The sequence below is a fragment of the Pipra filicauda genome, unplaced genomic scaffold (assembly GCF_003945595.2).
Source record: "Pipra filicauda isolate LSUMZ 115617 unplaced genomic scaffold, ASM394559v2 scaffold69_size3009148_pilon, whole genome shotgun sequence".
Lineage (NCBI taxonomy): Eukaryota > Metazoa > Chordata > Aves > Passeriformes > Pipridae > Pipra > Pipra filicauda.
In genome coordinates this window covers 1152587-1180259 of record NW_024104864.1, presented here as the reverse complement: position 1 = coordinate 1180259, position 27673 = coordinate 1152587, and the positions used below count along the sequence as shown (strand labels likewise).

At 37.0% G+C, this 27673-nt stretch overlaps 1 protein-coding gene across 11 annotated transcripts in view; it reads right to left on the bottom strand.

The window, feature by feature from the left end:
• The window catches only part of STXBP5L (syntaxin binding protein 5 like), a 192674-nt gene extending 165795 nt beyond the window's left edge, over positions 1–26879 (bottom strand). For all 11 annotated transcript variants that reach the window (XM_039388892.1, XM_039388893.1, XM_039388895.1 and 8 more), the window contains exons 1-2: positions 26563–26879; positions 9363–9460 (exon numbers count right to left, since the gene is read on the bottom strand). In XM_039388892.1, coding sequence (XP_039244826.1) covers positions 9363–9460; positions 26563–26760 — 296 coding nt within the window. In that variant the 5' untranslated portion in view covers positions 26761–26879. The remainder of the gene's footprint in view (positions 1–9362; positions 9461–26562) is intronic.
• Positions 26880–27673: the final 794 nt, after the last annotated feature.

Genomic DNA, 27673 nt, shown 5'->3' with positions numbered 1-27673 from the left:
TTTCTATTTTGCACATGGTGCACCAGCAGTGAGCAGGCTCAGGTTTGGGAGGAGATACAGCAGGACACTTGACCCAGTGTGGCCAAAGAGATATTCCATACCATACTACATCATGCTCAGGGAAAGGAGGAAAAAGTAGGGGATGTCTGTGACTATAGCATTTGTCTTCCCAAGTGACTAAGTGTTCCAAGTGCCGAGGCCCTGCTTTCCAGGAAGTGGCTGGACATCTGCACGCTGAAGTAGTGAATGAAAAATGCTTGTCTGAGTGCAAGGCATTATGTAAGAGACTGGGATATAATGTTCCCAGTTTTCTCTACATCACTGGTGCCTGCTGTCCCTTGTGAAACCTATGAAAGGACTCAGAGCAGCCTTTCCGTTCAGATACAAATACTAAGGACCAGTTCTTTTTGAAGTACTACCCTTCACCATCTCCAAATGATCTGGGCACTGAGGATGGTACTTGTGTACATAATTGAAGAGAGCTATGAACTCACTGTATGTCCAGAAGGGAATTGAGTAGGTTGGTAGAAATATGTTGAAGTGGTGATGACTTCTACATATACATTTCTAACTACCTTTGATCTCCTTCATAACAACACTAAAAAGGAACAGACTCAGAAAATTTCTGGGTCATTTCCCCTCCCTGTGCTCTGTCTGGACAAAGAGATTGATGCCACGCTTTCATTCTCTGATGCCCTCTAGGACTTGTCTGCTTCAACAATTCATTTTCTGATAGCTCTTGATCCACAACCTCTTTTGGTCAAACTTGTTTTCTCCCACGATGCTCTTTTTTGATTCTTCGTTTTGTACTCATATGCAGCTTTGAATGCTGTATCTAAAGCACTTGGGAAACATCTTGGTTCTTGACTTGAACAGTTTCCTTAGAAAAACATGTTATTCAGAGACTGCCTTGCACAGGTCAGGTGGAAGATGGAGATTGAAAGAATATTGCTTGTTTGATGCCACTTAATAAAAGACAGGTCAGGGCTGAGGAATAGAAATCTAAGAACTATAAGAATTGGAGTGAAACTAGGTCAGTTAGGGAAAGAGGGAGTGAGCCGACCATGGATGAGGGAAAAGAACTTCTTCAAGGAAGAATAAGATCATAGTTTCTGTTTTGTCCATCTTCCCATTTCTCAGACCTCAGGAAAAACTGTGCTTTTGTCCTCCACCTACAGGTAAGGTTTTGGCTGAAATAGTGTCTGACTATGTCTGTCCCATCTCCTACTGAACCACCATCAGCTGGGTCCATATTCCTTGTTGTAGAAAATCCTCATAAGTGGATCTCTTTGGTTCCAAAAACTTCCAAAGTTCTTCTACGTTGGTATTCCCAATGCAGAGACAATTATTCAGGGTCATTGTGGCGTTTCTACCTCAGGATGGAGACTCAACTCTCCACGACTGCCTTTTGTCCATGTTCTCCCTCCATAAATAACATGCATGCAAGAAAGACACCTAACTCTGAGAAGTCCACAAGAATTTAAATGGAAAGAGTGCCTGTGGCTAGGCAAATATAAGTCTCTTTTCACAACACTAAAAGACTTCCAGTACGTGTATGTGCTTATGTATTTTGGGTTTGTCTTTTTGCTAGATGTTAGTTTTCCTAAGTTATGTGGAGAAATATCAATTCTCTCTACCATCAGGAGTATCTGCCAGATAAAAAACAAAAGAAGAAAGGAGTCAAACAACTAAGCATATAGTATGACTACAAACTTCTGCGTTTTCAGGATGTTTGCCAAATTTAGGTCATGGATATTTGTCTAAAAAAGTTAATTAGCAGACTGGAAAGGAGAGCAAATTGATGTGCATTACTTCCTATGCATGTCAGCACTCCTGTGGGTGACAGAAAGTTTTGAACAAAAAAAGGCAGGGAAAGCTCTAAAGCTTACACAAGGTCTAATTAAGACATATCACTTCTTTGAAATGGTTGACTATCACCACTAGTCATCGCTTCAATATCAGAGTAAGGTGGGATTTTTTATTACACTAAAAAAAAATCTTGTAGCAAACATCCAGAAAGCATTTTTTTTCAGATAGTGTTCACAAATGCAATCATCAGCTCCAATTAAAATCCTGCCAGATTAATCCACCTGTATGCCAGTTCTATGTGTGTCTCCAAATATATGAAAATCTATATTTTATCAGTAGATTTGTTTGCAGATGTCAGATTCCACTTTTATCTCCTGGATAAACACCAACTGAAAGTGAAGGAAGTCCAGTACATTTAACTGCAACATATTCAACCTGCTTTCTTAAAAAGCATGAAAGAGGCTTGGGAGACCAATGGATCCAAATTTATGCATGTATGCAGAAATCTAGTATGTCTGCATATGTGAATGCACACATAGTCAAATGCATATCAGTCTCAGTACAGAAAAACTCCCCAAACTCTGGTTCTGTTTAATTTAATAATACAGGTAAATTTTATTATTTTTGCATATTTCACAAAAATTTTTTATTCTTGTAGATTGAAAATAATTATTTTTTGTAATAACCTGTCTAGGTATCTATACAAGCAAAAATACATATCTGTATGTGTTGATTTCCAGGGGAATTTTTAAAAGAACTTATGTTAAGAGTACTGATTCGGTGAAGTTTGTGTTCCTGAATCACTCAAGTTCTCTGGAAAAATCTCAAATATGTTGCACAGTGAGATAAAAGATGAAATGTATCAATGATTCCTCCAAGTCAAACAACAGAACTTTGGTTTTATGATCTTGTCTGTGCTTCCCCCATTCCATCTGTCCAATAAATCACACAGAGTAAACAGCATAGAACACAGTTGGCTTATTTTAAGGATAAAGGTCTACTGAAACCTTGTTTAGATTAAGAGACAGCAGCTCCAGGGAGACTAAATCTGTCACGCTTTATATTTAGATATTATGCCATCCTTCTCACAGACCAAAACCTCAAGTTATATTTTCCTCTTTTCTTTAAAAGTACATCCAATCTGATGTCAAACATTCTTTATCACATTTCCTTTAACTACTGTAAAATTCTATGCCTACTCAGAACTCTGCAAACAATGATTTAATTAGTGCTATTTATTTTCTTTGCTGGATTTCTTTTTTCTAGAGTGCACAAACAGCCTCAGTTCTACCTCCCAGGAATACAGTCTCTCTGTGTACATCAGCTGCTGAGGAACCATGCTGTTCAATAGAGCTACCTTGGATTTAGATTTTCCCTTCCCCTTCACTTGGCACAGTAACTCTGGAATCAAAGATATGATTACTGACTGTTTCACAGAAAGACCAAGACAATTTCATAAAATCATTTAAGTTGGAAAAGACCTCCAAGACCACTGAGTCCAATCATAAGACCAGCACTAGCAAGTCCACCACGAAGCCCTGTCCCTAAGTGTCACCTCTACATGACTTTTGAACACCTCCAGGGATGGTGGCTCAACAACTTCCCTGGACAGCCTGTTCCATGGTTTGACAACCCTTTCAGTGAAGTAATTTTTCTGGTTAAGGTCCAATCTAAAACTCCCCTGGCACAACCAGAAGCGATTTCCTCTTGTCCTTTCAGGTAGTTGTAGAGAGCAAGAAGGTTCCCCCAGGCCTCCTTTTCTCCAGGACAAACACCTCCAGCGCCTCAGCTGCTCTTCACAGGACTTGTGCTCCAGACCCTTCACCAATTCTGTCACCCTTCTCTGGACATGCTACAGCACCTCAATGTCTGTCTTGTAGTGAGAGGCCCAGAACTGGACACAGAACTCCAGGTGTTGCCTCACCAGTGCTGAGCACAGGGGGACAATCACTGCCCTGGTCCTGCTGGTCACACTATTTCTGGTACAGGCCAGGATGCCATTGGCCTTCTTGAAGCCATGTTTGTTTTTTTCACAAAATGTCCCTATTAAAAGAAGTGTTGCTGTACCTTATTCAATATTCAAAAATCCCTATTTTGATATTCCAAAATGCTATTAAAGCATTGGAAGAAACACATAAAACAGACCAGAAAAAAAATTATTCCAAATATGATCCTAAAGCACAATCTCTCTTGAGCAGAATCTGTAAGAAATTTTGTGTTTTGCAAATGGCTTTACACTAAGATTTTTTTAAATGTAAGCAAAAGAGATGCTATCTTCCATACCACTCAAAATTGAAAGGCTATTTCTACATTTTGTAGCAAATTTCATAGACAGCTCCAATCTGCCATAGCTAGATTTCTCAGCTGCAATTTCGCACAGTAAGACAAGTCAATTTAATAACCTGCTCCTTAGTGCCAAAATTTTGTTACTCTCCCATTTCTCTCTGTTCAGTCCCAATTATGCACTCCTTCCAGTTTCTTTGCATCATTCTGACTCATGGCTAGGCTTCGCGAACGAAGATTTGGGAAGGCTCTATCCACATTTGCTACAGGCACGTTGGTGGCTTATGAGGCCAATACGTGACAGACATATCCGATTGCAAAAGGCACAGCAGAAAGACTCCTTAGATGGTATATTCTGCAAGACACGGTTCTTTCTGCGTTGCCTTTTCTCCTCGAGGGTGATCCTGCGTGTGTTCTCGAAGGAGACAGCTGCGTTATAGATGGTGTGTCTCCAGGCCTCCCGATTGGAGGCCAGAGTAGACCAGTTATGGTGGTCAATATGGCCAAGGCTGAGATGTTGTTTCAGGGAGTCCTTGTATCTTTTCTTCGGGGCTCCTCTCATGCGGCAGCCAGTGGCAAGTTCACCATAAAGCAGGATCTTAGGGAGGCGGTGGTCCTTCATCCTGGAGACGTGCCCTGCCCATCGCAGCTGTGTTCTCAGTAACATGGCCTCAATACTTGTGACTGCTGCTTGCTCTAAAACAGATGTGTTGGTTACATAGTCTGACCAGTGGATGTTTAGACTAACATCAGAGGTAACACCAGACAATTCAGTTTACTGATCTGGCAAAAAGGTAACCTGGCAAAGTATTTTCCAGGTTAGTGCATTGGATTGCTCACAGAAATATTTGATAAGCACCAGAATCAGCAAAGAAAGTGTCAGGAGTGTACAGCTAAATGAAAGGCGGGGGTAGAGCAACACTTCCACTTTCATGTGTTAGTGAGTCAGAATAATTTTGTTTGCTCAGGTATAAAATGGCCACTATGTTGTCTGATAATATTGGAATACAGCAAGCTGTTATGCCTACTAGAAAAGCCTTGCATGTGTTGTGGGTGGCTTACATTTTCACTCAAGCAACAAACAGTGAAAATGAAGATTTGCATGCCCCATAACCTGCATCCATGACAATATGGAGCCCATTAGTCTAAAGAATATGTATTAATGACAAAAACATACAATACTATAACATGTACAAAAACATATTACTAATTTAAGCCTGTTTGATGGTGAACAAGCTTGCAGTGGTGTGGAAGCCATTCTGGACCCAGTAGGCTGTTTGCTTTGCACTGGATTTAAGATAAACTTTCACTTAACAATAAGAGAAGAAGATAATAGCTATAGGAGTCTATTTCAGAATGTCTTACTGCAGTTGACCACGAAATAATCAGCAGCTCAATACCAAAATATGTAGATGTTGTATTCTCTATGTTTGAAATAAGTGGCTGTACTGGCTAAGCCCATCTTTGATGCAATGCAAGAATTCCAAGGGAAAGGACTTGGTGATTCCAGAAAGCACCCATAATGAAATTTAACAAGCATTTGTCAGCTGAATAAATGATAATATAGAAATACGCATCCTGAAATCCGAGCACAACATGCCTCTTCTTGAGATCTTTTACTGGAATATCATTGTTAACAACGCTTATTTTAATCTATTTATTCAGACTGAGACTGTGACAAACCCCAAGGTTTCTCTTTTTCCTCTGAAATGGAGACTTCAGTCTGACCAACTATCTTAATTTCTCACCTCCTTTTACGGTGATACAGAAGCTCCTCTAATAGTAACCACAGACTACATGTTTTGTTTTACTGTTTATAGCATCAGAAGACTCTCCAGACTGGGTCTAGAGAAGAAGGGTATGGAGACAATATGAAAAGGAATTCAATTTCATAGCCCCTCTTCAACTGAATGTATGTTGCTGAAGCAAGGATATTCCAGGTAGAGTGGTATCAAGCAATGATCTGAGCAATGATCAAAGATATGGGAACTGAGAAAAGGTGTCAAACAGGAGAAAAGACCTCAGAGGGGAAATAAATGCTGTGTTTAGGACAAAGGAAAATAACAACCAGATGCCATAGCAACTGTTTCAGGACTGGGGTTTTGGCTCTTTATTTGCAGATTTTGTTAGCTTGTGTTGATAATAGGAAGATACCCCTTCACTGATGATTTAGAGCGCACTCTCATTCTGTGGGCTAGAGCACAGCTGTCCCTATGAGGATCCAGTACCCAGCAGCTACGACTGTAGGTAAAACATTCCCTAGTGTCTGAAGTTCCTTGAGAATCCCACAGAGACTGCTAGGATCAGTAGAGCATGGCAACAGCAATTCCCAGTGCTGTAGAAGCTAGAGCAGTTGCGTCTAAGCACCCTGAAAAGAAATCTAGGAAAAGACAAATTGACTGTCACACCAAAATGAACTTTCATTTATCTCTGTATTCTAATGGCAACCTATGAATAATATACTCTATTTCAGGCCAGTTTAGCATAGTCACTTTCAGCAGTGCTGCTGGATCACTCGAAATGATCACCTGAAGGCCAGATGTTAAACATTAATTCACAACACAGAAGTACACACTCCATTTTTTTTTAAAACAGCTTGTCTTTTGAGACCTGTTAACTTCTGACCAATCGAAACACTAATACTTTGTGAAACTTTTAGAAAAACAAGGAGACAACAATACCATTTTGTGACTTACACTGGTCACAGGAAAACTTTTTCTACACCATTTCATGAATACTAAACATAAACTCATTCTTCCTATGCCTTTGGGTTGCTCTGCACAACCGAGTCTAATCCAAACTGGGTCCTTTTGGTGCTACCAATAAATAAACAAATAAATAATTGGGTGAATTTCTCTGATGGTAGCCAAATAGTCTGTCCTTTCAACCTATTCACAGTACTGTTTAGAAGCACCAGCCAAACACAACATATGTATGAATGAATTATCTTTTTTATCTGTCACCTATCATATTCATGGCAGAACAAAATTGTGCTGTTCCGTTAAAAAGTATTTTTACAGGATGCTGTGGAAGACTTAGAGCCATTAGAATCTACATTGTTGTCAATTTGCTTAAAAAAAATCCATTATGAATTGTACTTTCAGATGTAATACCAAATTTGTATTTGGTATATATATCTTGACTTGAATTTTATTGTCTTATTTCAACAATTATAAATGGTTGCAACAAGACTGGCTTAAATGAGTGGTGTTGTGTGTGTAGTCCTAGGCCCTGTTTCACTGCAAAGTTATTACTTCACAGCTAGGCTTTTTATGTAATGTGTTCTGTGAAAATTTGAGAGCCAAGCGGGGAAGCCTTAATTAAAATGAATAAATAAGTAACTCCTTCTATGGCATCCTCTGTTTTCAATGCATAGTTTCTATTAACTCAGGGTTCAATTAAGCAAACCAGGTTCTGTATGACTAAGCTGAGAAGCATTTATGTTATGACATATCTTTAAAAAATATCAAATTTCCTGGTAATCTTTATGCTCTTGTTTGATTCATATACTAGAATTGGTAGAAATTTTTCAATGAATGAGGTAGGAGTTTGCTAAAAAACTGGAGAAGAGATGCTACAAGGAAGGATGCTTTCAAAAACATTCTTTTCCCTCCTTCCTCTAACTATAATACACTTTTATAGAAGATATATATAGAAATTTATGTAATAAAGCTATGTTTCTACTTCATGTTCCATTCCTGTGGCCAAAGACATGCACTTTACATGAACCTGTACTAATTCAGGCTCTGTACCTGCATTTTCCTCAAAGCAGGGATTTAGAAAGATACAGGATGCCAAGCCAGTGACAGCACTGCTCCTAGAAAAGCCAGGTTGCTGAGATGGAAAGAAGAGGTGGGCTCAGGAGGGCTCAATCTTCTCCAAGGTCTTCTTCCTATCTCTACATTACCCATGAAATTCTCAATATCCTCACTCACAGAAGATACCAATGAAAATTCCAGAAAAAAAGCTCCAGCTTTCTAACCTTGCATATCTCTGAAAAAAAGAAAGCATGACTGGGCTACTGGACTTGCACTTTTCCAGAAGCGCACAAATTAAGAGGATTTTCTTCTTTGTACTTGAACAGAATATGTTTAATCTATTTCATATAGGTAAATATTAAGAATAGGACTATCAAAGCAAAGCTTGTCACATAACTAGATGATTAATTGAGTCTTGTGAGAAGTTCTGGATCAGATAGAATATGAGGCTTACGAAAATGCAACTGTTCAGACCAAGAGTACCCAAAAACAGAGGAAACAAGTTTTAGTCCTGTTACATGAAGCACAGGTTGGTTTTCCAGGAGGAGATTTTTCTTTACTTTGTAACCTTCCTTTGGGTTCATTAGGTTTATAGTTACCTTGGGAACAGGGATAGCAAAATAACCAGAAGATATTAGATTGGTATTTTATACAGCATTGTCCCCTACCATAAACATATAGTTCATTCAGCTACAAAAAGTTTGTAAAAAATATTGGTTTATTAATTCTGTATCCTGTAACTTTTAAACCTTTCTTCAATATTCTTTCTCCTTTTTCCCTTACTTTGTATGTATTTTCACCAAATTGGAATGCATTGGAACCATGAAAAACTAAGAAAATTATGCAGAGGAACATTTTGAAATACATCACATTTAAATACTCTCAGATTTTTTTTTAAATCAAAGTCTCCAAATTTTCATTACATTCTGCGTAGACTTCTAACTTAAAATTGCTACTTGTATAAAAAACCCATATAAATTGCTGGCCCTGAAGTACCTTTATTATTAATGAAAAGAAATAAGTACTTTTACAGTGTTTCACCTTCTCCTCCGGGAAGAGATGAGTTCTGCCCTAAACCACTTATTTCCCACCATTCACTTGAAGGAGTCTAAATAATTTCATACATAAATATCTACAGTGAAGATGTCTACAGCTGGTTAACTGCATTGCAGCAATGAACTTATTTATTGCTAGCACAACATTCACAACTTGCTCATTACCACTTTGCTGTCTACCTTTACTTTTCATGCTGAAAATATTCAATTCTGTTTTATATTAACCAATATATAGCAAAACCATACACTAAAAATTCAACCAAAAATTTTTCTTTGGACACCTTCAGGATCTGGCCAGTTCCTCAACAGCACATCCTTTTCCAGTCCATTCAGTAAAGCAAAATGAAGTAGAACATAACATAAACCGTAACCTTACCTGAGTGCTTGTAGAAGGTAATTCACATCACTGTATTAGAAATACATAGAAATGGTGTAAATTCTGAACGAGAAAGGATACATTCGTATGGCTCCTGTTCTTGTTCCAATTGCCAGAATTTTCTGAACTGGGTCAAAAGCTAAGGCAGTGGGTAGATAAGGGAAACCGTGGCGAACCGTCTGAAACAGAAAAAATGAGCAAAGTGATTGAACTGTAACCACAGATAACAGATAACAGCATGAGTGTTTTATGTGATGTGTACAGGAAGAGAATCTATATTTTTCTGTATGTTGTATAGAGAATACTTCAAGAGAAGTATTTAAAAAGATACAGTATTTTGAATACAGAAGTGAATTTTGCTCACAAGAAATTCTAGTTATGCTTTTTCCTCAGTAGTATTTGAAATGGTTTTGTTGCAACAAAGTAGATTGCAAAATATAAATCACTGTACAACTGCCATATATTGCTTATGTGGTATACTGAAAGATAACCTCAATATGCAAGGCAGTTGAACTGTAAATTGAAAAAAAAGACACATAATATGCTCTCAAAACACTATCAGAAATAACCTCAGCCTCAACAGAACAGCTCCAGCAGAAAGAAATGGAACATGTCCAGGGGAAGAGATCCAATAAACCAATAAACTGAATTGAGTCTACACGGTAAAAATCCTTAATATCAATTTAGAAAACAAAGATGCCAGAGAAGATATTCTCGAAATGAGCAACTGAATCACTCACCCTTTCTTAATCTTTATTTATAATACTACGCTTTTAATTCTAATTTTTGAAGAGATACTTTGGGGAATAAATGAACTGAGCATGATGCAACACATCCTTGAAGACTGTCTCAATATTTTAAGTTATCTTAACCTGGAGGTTATGACTACTATGACTTGCCTGATTCTTATGAGGAAAAACCTAATGAGGGAGAACATTAACGTAAGAATAAAATTGAAAATAGCTAGACTAGACTATAAAAATACACATTAAAATGAATATTAATTAATTTTGTGTGTGTGACTGCTTACATAAAAATGGGTAAAAATTAGTATTTTTTTAGTATAATAATAATGTTTTATTTAGCATAATAAAACCTTGAACTCTAGGATTGAATCTTTTTTTAGTATGTGATTGAGATTGGAGAGGAAGTGCTTTGAACTGAATGAAATTTAACTTTTTGAGATATCTTCTTCTTCCTTGAAATTATCTCTTTCAAGAACTACGTCTGCTGAAGCATTCAGCAGTTCCCTATGGAACAGCTTCAACAAAAGGGACTCCTTAATTGCAGACCTGTTGAGTAAAAAGCAGCTGATGATTTCACAGCTGTATCACTCCAACTCTTCTACTGCAGCTGGAAACACTTGAACTGATATTCACAAGCAGTTTGGGAATAACCAAATGTATGTTTTTCAGCAAATAACCACTTCCTTAAAAGAGATCTTACTTGTCTCATATCTTAATTATTGCTGATAAGGGAGGTTGTTTAAAGAATGTCAAATTATTGGTTTCTAGACTGCAAAAATCCAGAAGCATATGCTACTTTAGTAAGCTGTAGAAAAGTAACTTACATTTTATATTAATGTAGGCATTTATCAGAGACCTCTACAGCTCCATTTCTGGTTTGGTTTGGTTTGTGGTTTGCTGTTGGGGTTTTTTTGTTTGGTTGGTTTTTTTGGTTTCTTTTTTAATCATCTCATCTTCTTAAGTGTTAGGATTGTTCAAATATAAAGTTTTTTACTCTGGCATCTAATCTGCTACTAGACTTACACACCACAAAAATGGTTTTACCTCTTATGTCGCAAAATCGTCAGGAATCATGAATTGTAGTATTTTCTAGAATGTTGAATATTTAACCTAACTGCATTACTAATATGCTATTATATTTGCAAATTCTGCATTATGGTGAATAAGCGTTCTTCCTTTTCTGAAAAAAACCCCATATATTTCACCAACTACTTTTGTTAATTACTAATTTTTAAAAATCCTCTCTATAATATAGTTTGAATTTCTATCAGTTCCAGTCACAGTATGCTTTTCTGATGTTTAGCTATGACTGGAGCTTTCACTACTATTGCAAAGATCAATATTTTTAAAGACTTACTTGCATTCTTGCCTACATATTTAGTATTTCAGTATTTCTGCAATCTGTAGTCAGACTTCCCATTTGGAAATTTTAATTGGGTCCTATATTTAAGATAGAACTACATTTTAGAAGAACAGTGATGTACATCTTTTCAGGATCATAGCTCAGTAAAAATTTTTGAACTCTAGGATTGACCCAAACGTGTTATTTCTGTTTTGGAGCCATTTTCCAAATTTCAGTATTTAGACTAAGTCCAACTGGGAAGTTTTTGTGAATGCAATTCACAAAATTGTGAATTTAAAATTCTGCCATTTGTTTAATATATATAAGAAAGTAACCACTGAAATCTATTGGACATCCAAGTAAATTAAAATTTTTCAGTAAAATATTTATATTTATTAGGACTCTAAAAGGACAAAACCATTTTGGAAGTAGAGCCAAGCTATACAGTACGTGGGTAGGGTAGAAAAAGATATCTCTGTGATTGAGGTTTTGGCACAAATTAGAGCAGCCTCAGAAATTATTCTGAAGATCAATCTTATTCAACAAAAGAACAGGAAAAATCTGTAGCATTCCATACTCTCAGATTCTCATCCTCAGCTCTAGTCCAACAATCCTTCTATTTCTGAGGACTGTGAGAAAAAATGACATGAAAATCTAGCACTTGGAGTAGAGTTTTCAATTATGCATTGATACAGCTAATGTGAACATACGTGTAAGGATGAATAACAGTTCCAAAACTGTGCCTGGGCCTCCTTACAGCATTTACTAATACAGATGAAGAGGAAGAGAAGGCCACAAAATTAACTTGATTTTAGGGTGACTAAAAAGAAAACAAACCAAAAAAACCCTACGTTCGTACTTAATCTGAGTTGTATCTAGTGGGAACAACACAGAACAAATCTATCGGTGGTGCTCAGAAACACAAAACAAAGTGGATTTTTTCCCCCCAAATTAAACTATCTGAACAGCAGGCAAAAGCAGAAGAACTATGCTGAAAAAATCAGTCAGGGTTCAAAGAAATATAGGACCTAACTACCACAAATGCCCCAAGCAAGAAGATGTCAAGAAAAAAAAAAAAAAAGAGGGAGAGAAAAAAAAAACCAGACAGCAGATGGAGCCAGGACTGCTTTTCTCCACATTATCCATCTTCCTTTTATGCCTCCTTTTTTGGCATGCTGTCTCTAGAGGCAGTCTGTGCTCCCTAGGACATACAGTTTATGTGCTATATGCAAAATAAATTTTTGAAACAGAACAATCGCAAATGCAGATATATTTTCAGAATAAACCTTTGTTCAGCTTTGTTATTCTCTCTTAAATCCTCTTTTAAATAATTTTAAGCAGTGAATTGCATGTATCTGTCATTAAAGTAATCTTTACACAACCAATTTACCTAAATTAATATAGGAAATTGATTATTTGGGCTTGCTAGTAATCTACCAATGAACATTTCAACATCTTGTACGGAACACAATGATCCTTTTCTGTCTAAGATACCATGACATATTTCATTAGCTGAAAAAAAAAAAATTGCACTAATACCAATATGCAATATCCAGTGTAATTGTTCACATGGTGCATAATGCAATTTTTCAGTATAAGAGTTTTTCTTAATTCCTATCTGTGGTGGTTTATATCTGACTGCAAAGGCACTGTTTTTAAAAGTGATTATTATATTTTCTAAATAGTTCCAGAAAATATAGAACTGACCCAAATTTTAAACTGTATCAGCCAATTAATAGGGTTTATAGCCAAAAGTGTTGCTGCTAATTTGCATAAACCTAAAATTCATAATTTTTCTGCTAATATTTTATAGATACCCAGGTTTGCGTAACATCTGACAGCAAACATATTTACTTAGGTAAATAATTTTTGAGAAGATGTCTATTTGTTGAAATTCAACTATGTACTCTAAACCTGTGACTCAGGATGTAGAGCCTGCTTCCAAATTGTGACCAATGTGCACATGCAGAAACCTCATTGAAGAAGTAATTGATTGGTTTACAAAACAGAGGATGAAGTGTTGACTGAAACCTCTCTAGCCTCTTATTTGGCTATAAAGGAAATTAAAAAATGTCAATGATTACAGCATTTTCACCACTACAGTACTATTTTTAGTACTGTGGTACTCAAAGGTTGTAGTGGTGAAAATGGGTGCCTTTCCAGATGAGCTGCTATGTATTATACTGCTGTAAAACCATGACATCCCTCCTTTATAGACCTCTGTGTTTGTAATCTCTGATTGGTAAAACTGACCCCTACTCATGAAAAATGGAAAGAGGACAAGATATCAGTAGGCTTCCAACCTAAGTAAACAATACAGGAGAGATACATTTTTTATTAGTTACATTTTCATTTTTCAAAGGAATACCTTTTGTAAAAATCAGAGCTTAGCTAAAACTTTCCAAACCCAAGCCATGAATTCCATAGAGCTCTCAACCTATATTAGGAACCAGGGCTTCTGAGCATGTTTAGAGAATATTCTAAAAAACTACCTTTTCTTAATTGTTCTTAGATAAAGGTACCCACAGATAACTCTTTTTCTTGGTGTAAAGCTAGAAACAGTCATCTGGAGAAAAGCCATTTACAAAAGGGAGCTGTAGACTGGGAAGGCTGATTGCTATCCCTGGCAAGATGGTAAAATAAAGACTAAGAGAGCACACAGATAAAGATTGTTGCAGAAGTCAGCAGAGTTTCTTCAATGGGAAATCCTGTATGACTAGTTTTCTCTAATTCTATGAAGCTGTCAGCATGTATGTAAATAAAGGGGATATGAATATACATAAGCTTTACAAATGCCTTCCAATAACATTCCACAGCAATGTTATTATAAAAGCAAAGGTGTCATGGGACTGAAGAAAAAGGTTTATTTGTGGACTGAAAGCTGGTTAGATAACAGAAAGCAAAGGATAGAGTTTTATGGATTTTTACTATGAAAAAAATTCACAAGTATAATTCTTCATGGATGAGTGCTTGGACCAATTTTATTTATTATTAGGATTACCTATAAAAGATAATGAACACTGAAATCTCCAAGTTCATAGCTCATAGTAAGATCCTTTAGATAGTGAAATTCATTACTGATGGTGACAAACTCCTGAAAGAGCTCACTAGTCTGACTTAACTGGGCAAGAAGTTGACTAGTGAACTTCAGTGTGGATATATGTAAGATAAGGCATCCAGAAGGAAAAAAAGTAAATCTACAGGTCTACACAATGCTAAATTTGGAACTTGCATTTACAAGCCAGGAAAGTAGTTTGGGCACAGTTGGCATTCCTCTGAAGTATTTGGTTTAATATGCAGCAGCAAGTCAAAAAGCCAAGTGATGTTGGACATTAGCAGGAAGAACAAAGAATAACACTGAGGGCATAATTTTGCTGCTACATAAAACCTGTGTGAGCCCATTACTTGAGAACTATATGGAGCTCTAGTGTCCACATCTGAAGAAGTAAAGACAGACCTGATCCAGAGCTGTCGTCTCTGTGGACAGAGTTGTCTTCCCTGTGGAAGACAACTAATGCTCAAGGTGATGGACAGAGATCTTATCAGGAAACACTAAAAGCACTGCAACTTCAGTCTGGAGAGGAGAAGGTTGTGGGGGGATATGACTAAGATTTGCATAATCAAGTGAGTGGGTATGTTAAACAAATTTGGCAAAACAACAGTATTCAAAATAAATGAAAGATTAGTTTAAAACAGAAAAAAAGGTAATGAACTTCTGAAATTTGCTGCCATAGGTTTTGAAGGCTGACAGTATCAGAAGGCTCAAAAAGGCATCAGACAAATTCATTGCCATTATTGATAAATGGATTTTAAAAGGACCAGCTAAGGATACACTCTCTGATATCTCAAATCCAGTGATGGTGGATGATGGGAGATTAGAAAGGGAATGGACTGCAGAAAGTGATCCAACTTATTACTCTTCCTAAGTGACACATTGTGCTGCCACTGTCAGAGACTGACTGCTGGGCGATATGGGCCGTTGCTTTGTCTCAGCAGGGTATTTCTTATGAGCTTATTATCTTCACCAGCAGCAGTAAAACAGAGAGAGGAAGAAAAAGGGGAGCAGTATTAGTGGAGAAAAACACAGTAAAATAAAGACAGAAATGTGGGTACACAAGGGAAAAAGAGAAATGTTACTGAAATAGGTAATGCAGGGGCAGGAAGAAAAGATACACACAGGGCACAATCAGAGTTTCATATTTCAATACACACCTTTTGGCACAGAAGAATAATATTTTTAGTAATAGGCAAATTTGGTTTGTCTTTTAATTTTTAAATTCCAAAACTTACTTTGTTATAAAAGGTCAACTTAATTAGCTACAGTAGAATTTTGAGAAAATAGCTGTCCTGGAACTAAAGCAGACTTCAAACACAATCTGAATTTTAAAAGTTTAGTTTCACAAATAGTACACACTGATAGTTATATGAAAAATAAGAGGGATTATAGAGTATTTGAAATAAATCATATGTATAATATACAAGTCAGTTAATTTTTTTTTGGAAGCAGCTTAATGTACTTGAAAAACCTAAAACAAGGTTTGAAAAATTAGTATCAAGTCTACACTTTTAGTATTGTATTGCTTTCACTCTACTGTTTTAAAAAGTCTGTATGCAGACCATATGACTGTTCTTTGAAACATGCTACCACACATCATAAAATTTTTAAATTTCCTCATATTGCTTGGCATTGAAAAACAAAGTACATCCAAAGGCATCTTCCAGACAATTAGCTTTAAATAAATAACTAAAATGAAGAAGGAATCTTGCAGTCCTCTTTAAAGTTCCTCCTTCCATGACAAAAATCTCTGCAGATATTTCAGAGATGTGTTTTTCCACTGTTATTTTCAGTTCTGCAAGTTGGATGCTGAAGACGGATGGTCCTATTTACATGTGATTCATATAGGTACAAATGGCCAAGTTCAGTAAACCACGGGGGAAAAATAAGGCCTTTTGAATTTCAGAAAGTATTCTTCTCATGCTTGTTCCTTGAAATACACTGTAGTGTATTGAAAATACAAAATGATGTAATTTAGACAGAAAAATCCACAAATAAATAAAATTACATTGATCCTTGAGCTGCATTATTCCCAGTTCACAGCTCAGATGAGGGTGGAAGGGAACTCTGCAGACTGTCCACTCCAATCCCACCTGCCCAAAGCAGAGTGGTTGAATTTTAATATTACTTGCTTGATCTATTTAAATCAGTGTAGCTGTGACCAAGCAACTGCTTGGCAACTACACTATCTTGCTACATCTACCACAGCACTGAGTTACAGTGGTAAGTTAATAAGTTACAGGGTAACACATGGATATAACCATCCCAAGGAAAGTATTATGCCCTTTGGAGAAGTCCTAAATTCAAGGAAGGACATTGTACGCAAAGTTATTTCACCTCTTCCTTTCCTATTCTTTCTAAAAGAACTCTACCAAGTTTAAAAACAAACAGACAAACAAAAAAACACCAACAAACCCAGACAAATATACAGAAAGGGAGGAAAAATTGAGAACACAAAGGAATTGCATCCATTGTACAGTAAATATGCTATTATGTACTTCACACTATTGCCATTTAAACTGGCAAGAAGAAATAGGGTACCAATCAAGAGAAATGCCATGGATGTTAACAAAACTATATTTGGCCTTGGATATAATGTAAAATTATTTTAAAAAACACCAACCCTAAAACACTGATTTCAAAGCTCAATTTGGCCTACCTACTCAAGCAAGACTTCTGTCCAAATGGAGAATATTACAATTGAAGTAATTCAAATAGCAGTTCTTATTGTTGTTGTTGTTGTTGCATCATTTAACTGTATTACTCTAGAACTTCAAAGAGCTTGGTTTAGAATATCATCTATCTGATGGAGATCTGTTTTATGGGTATTTACATGAATTGTAAAAAACTAATCTGATAGCCCTGGAAGGAAAATATTTTTGTCTTCACTCTTACTGTGGATGCAGAGAAAAAAATATTTCATAACTTTAATGAGAAATTTAAAAAAGAAAAAACAAACAAAACTGTTTTTATTGAATTTACATCAGACCAACATAGCAATAACTCTAATTAATTTTTCATGACTTCCCATTTTTGGATTTTCTGAAACTTCGCTACTTTAGGCTGATTATGTTCTGTTCTGTTATGGCTGATTGTGGTTACTCTTCTGAAGCAAATGTTTTGGTTGCTGCTTTCAGAATATTTTAATTTTTAAAAAATTGGCCACGTTGGAGGATTTAAAAAATTTTGCCATTGTGATAAAGTTCTTGAAGGGCAGGGTTTCTTTTTTTGAGGGGGAGGAGGCAGGGGAGGAAGCTATAGAAACACAGTCTTAAAAATCTATTTTGATATAATCTGTATTATTGGTTTATTCCTGTGAAAATCTATTTTGCGACATAATTTGGCATTCTTGTATACAAACGCTATTACCAGATTTCATTACTAGCATTTTCAAAGTTGCTTACTATTTAATACTAATTCATAGTTAACCTTCTCCTACCATCTTCCTGAATAAATGCTCTGCACAATCTGAAGATTTTTTTTTCTGATGTCGAATCAAGAATTTAATCTGAAGATGGCCAGCACCTCATCTCACATATGGTGAAGATACGTTCCAAATGATATGGAGATATTTTGTGGCAGGTTTTTCCCCTCTAACATCAGCGAAATCCAGCACATCTTGTACATTATTATCCCCCTCTGCATTGCCCATAATGGTACCAAGGACAGAGCTCACAGACACAAATGAAGACACCATATCCAAGGATTGTAAGAATCAGATCTCTGTTTACACAACCACATGCCACTTTTCCTGCCTTTGCCTCATTCAGTCAGCATTTAAAAATATATGTAGGGACAAACAACGAATAAACTTGGGATCTTAAGACTCACTACAATTAATCCACAACTACAATAGAATGTAACTGTAACACAAATGATGATGGACAGGTGTAACTGAAAGCACATCTCCACGCTTAAAGAGTACAATAGATAGAACAGGATGAACGAAGTGGAGATAAGCATTCATAATTTATTTAGAATAAGTTTTTGTGATGTCCAATGGATAATAGAGATTTTCTCATAGGAACTGTTGCAAAGAACACACAGAGAATAGCATCCAGCATCCCCATTACGTTGGGCACTGTTCAAAACAAATGTGATGGAGGACAGGCGCAAAATATAAGCAGACACTTCAAGAAAATAAAAACATTAAATAAAGACTAGATTGCCACAGATACAGACATAACTGAATACCAGCTGAATAAGGGACCTGACTTCTGAATGTCTGATCTCACAGCATTCTTATGTAACAGATTTTCAAATGGAACACAAGCAATTATTTTTAATTTATTGGATTCAAATTATGCATAAAGATATATTACCATACACACATGCACCTACATATATACCACTGAATTCAATCAGATTACTTTTGAGTCCACACATTCACCACCTCAAAGCCTTAAATATTAATGGGGTTTTTTTCAGTACTATATGCAACTTAACTTCAAGGGAACCATAAAAAAGTGTACCTTGTCAGACTTTGACCCTAGAGACAGCTGACAGATTGTCTCTAGCATTTTTTATTATTCATAGTCTTTGCTGGTGATCTGCTAGGAATGGACACAGCACTGCACAAAGATAACATCTTATTACATTTGAGCATACTTGCCAGCCATCTGTACCTATCAATATTGCTTTCTCTCCTCTCCACAGATGCACATTACTTGTACTTCTTATCCTACACTCCTCTAATTTTCCCCTATAATGATTCTAACACACATTGTGACAAATTTATACATCCCATAAGCTGTTTTTATAACCCCTTTTTCTTAGAATAGCCAATAGACCAGTATATTCATGTAGCTTAGAAGGGTATATTAGTTCACTTCTCTACTGCTTTATTGTCTCAGTTTATAAAGTGAGCATACTAATGCTAAGTTTTCACAGTATTTTCACATAGACCTCAAAAAGGGATTTGGGCATACACCATACACAGGGGGTATCAGACATCTCAGAACAAGAATCAAACGTGAATGGATACTCATCTAAACTAAGTAAGAATGTGGTCTGTCTTTGATTTAGTCTACCTCTGCTGAGGACAGCTACATGTTTGGCATAGTATTTGTATTTCTACTTGGAAAAAATCTTCATAATTTTATCCACGAACTTCTAACTATTTTTTCATTCATTTCCTAAAAAAAATTATGTACAAGTCTTTTTCTTTCAGAAATGAGTGGGGAAAAAGAAGTTGCTTATGCAACCAATGTTTTACGTGACAGTTATTTGATCAGAACACTCCTGTTATGTGGGCTAACCAGGTTGAATTTCCTCTGTCCTCCCAGAAGAGAATAAAAACTGCTTTTCTCGGTGCAATAGTGAGAAAAATTCTCATTAACTAAGTGGTGGCCCACAGGTGATGTACATTATATCCCGTGTGACCAGTTCCACTAGCAGCTGGAGTACAGCCTGGAGAAGAGAAAGCTCTTATAGCACCTTCCAGCACCTAAAGGAGTTACAATAGAGTTGGAGAGGGACATTTTACAAGGGTATGTAGTGATAGGACAAGAGGGAATGGCCTTAAATGGAAAGAGGGTAGGTTTAGATCAAAGGCTAGGAAGAAATTCTTGACTGTTAGCATGGTGAGACACTGGAACAGGTTGTCTAGAGAGGTTGTGTGTACCCCATCCCTGGTAGTGTTCAAGGCCAGGCAGAATGGGGCTTGGAGCAACACAGTCTAGTGGAAGGTATCTCTGCCCATGGGAGAGGGGTTGGAACTCAATGATCTTTAAGGTCCTTTCAAATATCTATGATTCCACAGATTAAAAAAAAAAAAAAACAACCAAAACAAAATAAAAACAAACCAAACCTCAAAGCATCCATTTGAAATGGCACACAAAATTACAGCAAATAGCTTAACTTTTGGGTTTCCATCTGTGAACTCAGGAGTTGAGCTCAGTGATCTTTGTGGGTCCCTTTCAACTCAGGATATTCTATGACTCCTATATTACAAAAATGCAAGGTCAACCATAAAAAGCAGAACAATTAGAACATACGTTAACTAAGATAATCTATGCAGCATGAATTTGTACTCCACTTGTAAGGATTAATTATCTTTTTCTGCCATAGAACTTCTGTCTCCCCCATGCATAGTACAGTCTGACCTGTCCTATGGGCAAACCAAAAGTAAACAATTTAAGAGTTGTTTTCTGCCAAACTTGTCTCTTTGGTGCAAAATAGGAATGTACAAGGTACAATTCAGATAGAAAATAGCAGAAAAAAAATTCTATCAATGCTGTTATCATTTAGTGTTATAAATGAGCAAGCCAATGGTTGTGAATTAAGCTTTTCACATGTGGCTGCTAATCATTTTCCCATTTTGTGATTGACCAGTTTGAGACAGTAGAGGTTGATGGTATTCGTATACCTCAGGTGCAATTCACAAGTTCAGTGTGGAGCCAGCAATCCACCTGCAGTCATTTGAGACAAAAAGGAAATTCAGAGCCATTCTGGCTATCTAAGGTGGATGTATAAATTAACAGTATGAACAAGTAGCCTAAAGATCATTCTGTAGGTGTGCACAATATGTGCAATAGAATGTGAAAATAATGGGAGGTGCAATGGAAAGATGCGGTATAAAAGTGTTAAATGTGCTACAAGAAAAACACATGTAAAGCAGGTCAAGCTGGAAACTCAAGATAGTGGACACTAAATGTTTGTGGCATTTGGCATTTTCTGTGGCATCTATACAGGGGGGATAATATCCTCTTCATCTCACAGAAATGTTGTGAAGGTCAATTCATTAACGTTTATAAAGCTTTCGGAACTTCAGTGGTGAGCACTTCTGTTGCAAAAGTCCACAGGGAACTTAATATTCAAGCATGCTCTGAGTTTTAAGTATGCAGAGAAATATTGAAGTGCTTTCCAATGAGCAAACACTATTTGTTTTGCTAAATTAAACCTAAAGAAGAAATGTGGGATCATGTAATTAAAAGTTCTCTTTGCAAGCAAACTTATTTTTAAAAAGTGGAACTTTTGAGTGCTTTGTTTTGTAACCTTTTTGTAAAAGTCTGAAAATAATTTTGAAGCTGTAATTGCAGGTGTTGGCTATGAAGGCTCTGCATTAATGCATTTAGGATTAATACATGATTAACAACCAGACACAATGATGCAAAACCATAGATATTTGCAAAAAAACCAAAACAAGTGAATCCAGTTATGCTACTACAGGTACCTTAAAATTTTCAAAGTTCCTTAAAAAGAAGATTTTAATGTGCTATGCTCTTTATCATGGATGAATTCTATTTCTAATTAATACAAACATTTAAAAAAGAAAAATACATTTTGCTTACCACAAATTTCATAAAATTACTATAACCTAATTTAGAAGTGTCATTTGTGACTGTAGTTTTAACATAATAGGGTTTTGCATCTAACCTTAGACCCAAACCCTGGTATATAGGAAAAAATCCTTCCCAACATTATCTTATTTACCATTAAAATATTGAATGAACTCTGAGCACTTACAAGTAACTATACTAATTTTAAAATGGGTTTTCTTTGACATGTAGCACTTCACACACCTTTTATTTTTTGTTCCCTGCATGACCTTACTAAGGAGGTAAGAGAAATTAACCAAACAGCTCAAGCTAACTAAAACTCTATGGGATAGCAAGATTATTTTTTTTATTCTTCATAACCAAAAATAGAATTATATGCTCCTGCAGCATTGTGCTTTAATTGCCATTCAAAATTCATCTTCTCTCTATTATCATTGAACTACAGCGTCATGTTGCATGTGCAGTTGAAGTACCTACTTGACTGCTGTCAGAAGGACTAAATATTTATCTTCATAGGTTGACAAAATAAGGTATTACCACCTATAAACTCTAGGAATTAAGATTTAAGACCACCTGATAGGAAATCCAAATAATTGAGGTATTTAAATTGGCTACTGATTGGCTGTATCTTGAAGGCCTGCTTTTGTCAAAGGTAAGTAGGATTAGGAAGACACAATTGCAGTCTGCCACGGGATTCCATACGAGTTTTAACAAAATTCTAAAGCTATACCTGCTTCCATGGGTTTTACATAAAGACTGGATCATGTGCATACTGAAACTATGACTGTACTATCAATAATGCAGCAAGATACAAAGGGATGCTTATTAGATTGCAAGACTACCCAGTAATAACATGAAGGCCAGTTTGGAAAAGAATAGCTATCTCATGCTTTGGGGTTTAAAGCAGTCCATAACCATCAGCATTTGGGAAGTAATTCTTTGAGAAGAAGACTAAATTGGCAGTTCTTGAACCTTTTTGAGGGTATCTAGTTGCTGCCTACAGCTAAAGAAAACATACTGGAGCAGATTAATTGTATGTCTAGTAAAGTGCAACTGTTATTGTGCTTTTAACTGAGGTCTTGATTTCAAACATTTTCTGCATAAAGTTACTAACCTCATGCTCTACAAATTCTACCCTATGATCGTTCTTCAATAAAAGGTCAAGTAGTTCTATACGGGGGACTTATTTTCATGAAGAACGTACTCTATGTACAAAAAATGTACAACTTCATTCTTGTTCGGTTTTTCTCAGCTGCGTCATCCCCCAACAAACAACCTTCTGCAAAAGTAATAAAATCACTGTTTTCTCCTTTTAGGTTCCCTCTGCTCAAAGTTCTACGCAAATGATTTAAAGCATCCTAACTGTGATCTTCTCACTTCCTTTATTAATAGCAGATCTCTCCCCAGTGCTGTATTTTAGTTTCTAAATGCTCTGGACAAACACAGTTGAACCTAAAAAATCCTTGTCAGAAAAAAAACCAACATCTATACAGAGAGAAAATAGAAAGAAGCAAACCCAAGGAAATTAGGTGTATCCCAATTAAAATTAACACAGACTTTACTAGTATATTCTACTAGATCACGTCTAAATTTCAGATGCTGCTGTTATCTCGCATATTCAATTAATGTGAATTATAATTGATACTTTCATGATTTCCACTTGGATATCCAAATTCCAAGAGCAGCCCCTCAATATAACAAACTGTACCCCAGCTTCCTGTTGTCACAAAATAGGTATGACAAAATTTCACATTGCTTGAATACTTTTTAAATGGTGCCATTGATTCATTAGTAGAGCTACCAACATCTAAATTTACTATGCTTAAAACAGGCCATAGCTATTTCATATGTAATAGTTTCAAAAATATTCCATTCTTTCAACATAGAGGATTACATTAATGTGTTAAATATAAATGCCAAAAGTAACTCATTGTGAACATCTCAGTGTAAAATGAAATATTCAGTTTACTTCTATTAAGTTCTAATCTGTATCTCAAGAAGACACTGTGGTAATAAGCATCCTAAAAATGTCACAAAATGGAGAGATGGCTTTCAGGTGTGTTACAAATGAAGTCAGGTGTATTACCAGTGAAAGTCTTCTGGTAGAGGATTCGATCTGTGCTTTCAGTCAAGCAGACCTCCCACAAACTTCAGAAAGGAAATCTATTTACATAAAAACTGCAGGGTAAGGCCCTTTAATTCTTAAGTATGAGTCAGCTTTTATGTTTCACATTAAAATGAAGATTTTTATAATCAGAAAAGAAAGAAAAACCAGTTTGAGGTGCTACTTAGACTGTTAGCTCACATGCCTTGATCCTGCAGATCATAACAAACCAAAACTGCCATTAGCTTTACTCAGTTCTGTGTGCAGCAGGATCACAGATCATGGATCCTTAAATATGCAGCCTGTATAACTTATGTAACTGAACATGAAAATACACAATTGAAATATCAGAAGTTCTATACAACAAAAGCTTGGGGAAGACAGAATTCGGATTATGTATGCCTTGTTGTGTTTTTAATTTAATTTGAAGTGATTGAGATACAAATTATGGCTTGGATCCTGCACCCTGAAGCAGGGAGGGTGAAAGCTGCTCCTGCGTCAGGTCCCACTGCCTCCAGAGCACTTGCACAGTGCCTAACGCAGGATCGGGGCCTGCGAGGTTTCGTGGGTTCACGCAAACATCCCCATAAGGTTACTAAACTACAACAGAGCTGATTGATTGAGTAGAGCCCACTGAATACACACTGCAGTGTTTTATGAGCACATAATCACCTCGTATTTTGGAAGTTTGCTTTTGGCATACCTTTGTATCTTAAAAAAAAAAACAAAGCTGGTATTTCGTATACAATAGACTTCTGCAGTAGCATGCATTCATAAGCAAGAGCTGCTGCAAACAACCAAAAGCTTTCCTGTACAAATATTTACTTTGTTGAGAACATTTCAACCTGAGAGCTTAGGCAGGCAAATATAGCCTACTGAAATCTTCTTCAAATGACATATTCCTATACACTAAGTAGATCTATTTCCAAGTAGAACTATCAGATTTATTTCCAGGTAGATCTATTAGAATATAATACTAACTGTCTTCAGGTAATATCAAGCCAAAGAAGAGAAATAATGGAGATTAGGCAAAAAATAATTTCAATTCACCTTATGTTTTTTTTTATTTTTGCAAATGTCATACAAAATAAAAATATATCATACTAAATATAGATCTTCAGCCCTATCAAATGACTTAGACATGAAGAACCATGTTGACTTTACCCTTACTTAGATGTCTTAGAATGTCAGACCTTCTAATAATATTTTAATGTATCTTGGTTGTTTGCATTATCTTTTTACTTAAGTGACAAAAATAGGAAATCACTGTACTGAATACCTGGAGTTTCACAAAATGCTAAATTATTATTGTCCATAAGCAAAAGGAGTCCAACTCTGGGAAGAAGGTATACACTCATTACTGATGCTCCGTTAAACTATAGAATAACTTGAGTTAATAGGCCTGAACCTGTTTTGTTTCAGGATGGCAAAGAACTGTAAAAAACTATGTATCTAAAAAAATAGAATTATGTAAACCCTATTTCAGAAGTCTCTGAGTCTTTAAGTCATAGGGGCTCATCCTTCTTCCCTTGAACTCTGTAGCAGTTTTGACACTAGCTGTAGCTGGAAGCCAAACAGAATTAGAAACATGGTATCTGAGATGAGAGAAGCTGTGTGTTTCACAAGGACTAGCTCTGCACACAAACTTACAGCTTGTCTTGGTTGTTTCTATTGCTTTCTTCTTCCCGAAACACAAAAAAGAAATGAGAATGTGCTGGGAGTTGACCAAAACCTAAATTTCAAATCAAGTGGTATCTGGTTAATGAAAGGAAAGTATACTTAACAGATGAAGTCCATTTACTCCTAATAATGTACATTGCACTACTTAAAAATTCTGGTTTTGAAGCTTCTAATCAAAACAAATAAGCAAACAAAACTTCCAGTAAAGCCAACAGAATTCACATAGAAGTTAAAGATAACAGCAGAGGACCATAATATATCATCTCCTTTTGTTTTTGCTCTTCATTACAAATACATGATTTTTATATTTCAGAGTTAGTCAGAAGTACCAAATAGTTTGTACTGGTTTACTGGTACATTTAAGAGCACCACTAAAAGCTCTGTTGCAGAAGACATACAAAACAAAACACGCAGGGATATCTTACACTTTCTACTCAAAGAAAATTCTCACTTAAGGACCTGACCAAAACATGAAAACCAATTCCAAACAAATTTGGCAACTTGTGGTATTCATGCTGTCCCACTAAGTTTACTGTCATGCAGTTATAATCTTTAGTACTAACGATAAACAACCATCCTGAAAGTACATCCAGTCCCTCACAAATAGTTGAAGTCTTATGTTCAGTAATCAGTGTACTGTCTTTTATTTCTAGCTTGTGCCTTTATCTTAAAAGAAAAAAAAAAGGCACAGAGGATGAGAAGAGTGAGGAGGGGAAGTAGATATATACAATTTAAAATTTCTAATCACTTATTTTATCTGTTACTAGCACCAATTGATTTGCTTTCCTGCCCACAATCTTGTCAGTAGTTTGGGATCCAAGTGTGAACTTAGGATTTGGCCTTGAATGCAGAAATCAAGATTTCTATGAATTTACTGACCACCCCAACTCTGCAGCAGGAAGAAAAAAAGCATCCACCAGATCTGTCTTTTCATCCCAAAGTCCTTATACAACCACTGCAGTTCTCAAGTAAAAGGCTTACTGGTATCAGATTACTGCCCTCCTGTTCCCCCCCCCCCCTCCAACTCAACGCAGCTTTTATTATTTCCATAGAAAATAAAAATACAGCCATTACCTTACAAATTTGAAAATAATCTGAAGTGAGCGTCTCCTGGATCTCCTCTCTGGGTGTCCCTGCAGCTCCTGCAGTCCCTCCTGGGTGCACGGAGCCACCACCAGCCCCACTTCCACTGCCACTGCCACCACCACTGCTTCCACCGGGGGATGAGGCAGTTAAACCATCCAAAACTTTGCGAAAATTAAATTTCTTCATTTTGGAAAAATCTTTCGGGAGATTTTGGGGGGGAGAAAGGATGTGTTGTAACACATTCAGCTACATGTAGCGACCGGGAAAGTCTTTAATGGTCCTCTGAGTGAGGCAGCACTTTAAGTCTCTTGTACCAAACAGGACGTCAATATTAGGTATAATTGATTGAAAAATACAAAGGCTTCATTTTGTCAGACGTGAAAGCTACTTGGAAAGGTCCTTTTAAAAAATAAATTAAAAAAAAAATCCACAAGCAGCAGGACTAAGATTTACGTTCAAACAAGGAATAATGGAACAAGCGCCATCGGGTTCTCTCACAAAATCCACATTTAGCAGTGGTCAAAACAGAAAAGTAAATAAAAAATTCAAGCCGGAATCCAAAACAGCGGGATCCATCCCTCTATCTTATCTGCCTAAAATTTGCCCTCGGCACTTGATTATTTCAACAAAACTGCCAAAATTCGTCTACATTCAATCTCCCCTTCACCTCAAGACCCCTTTCAGCCGGGGTAACCTTCGCCCCCAGGGTTTCGGAGAAGCGGATCCCCGCTTCCCAGCCGCTGCCGCGGCTCCCGCTCTCTGCTTCCCTGCCCACCCCAGCAAACGCCGGGAGCCGCTGCCGCCCTCGGTGCTCCTCTCTCCCCTCGGGCTCCGGGTCGGGGGGTGCGCGGCCGCCCCGCGGCGGGATGCGGGGTGCGGGATGTGGGCAGAGAGCCCCCTCGCTTTCCTCGCCGCCCCGGCCGCCGCTCCGTGAGGACCGAGCGATGGCAACGAGCGACCTCCTACACCAGCCTGGCCGTCCCGGGCCGACCACCCGTCCCGTCCCCGCGGGGACGGACCCCCTGCCCGTCCCGATCACCGAGCCTGTGCCGCTGTCGTGCTCCCTCCCGGGGCCGCTCCGGGGGGACCGGGCTCCCTT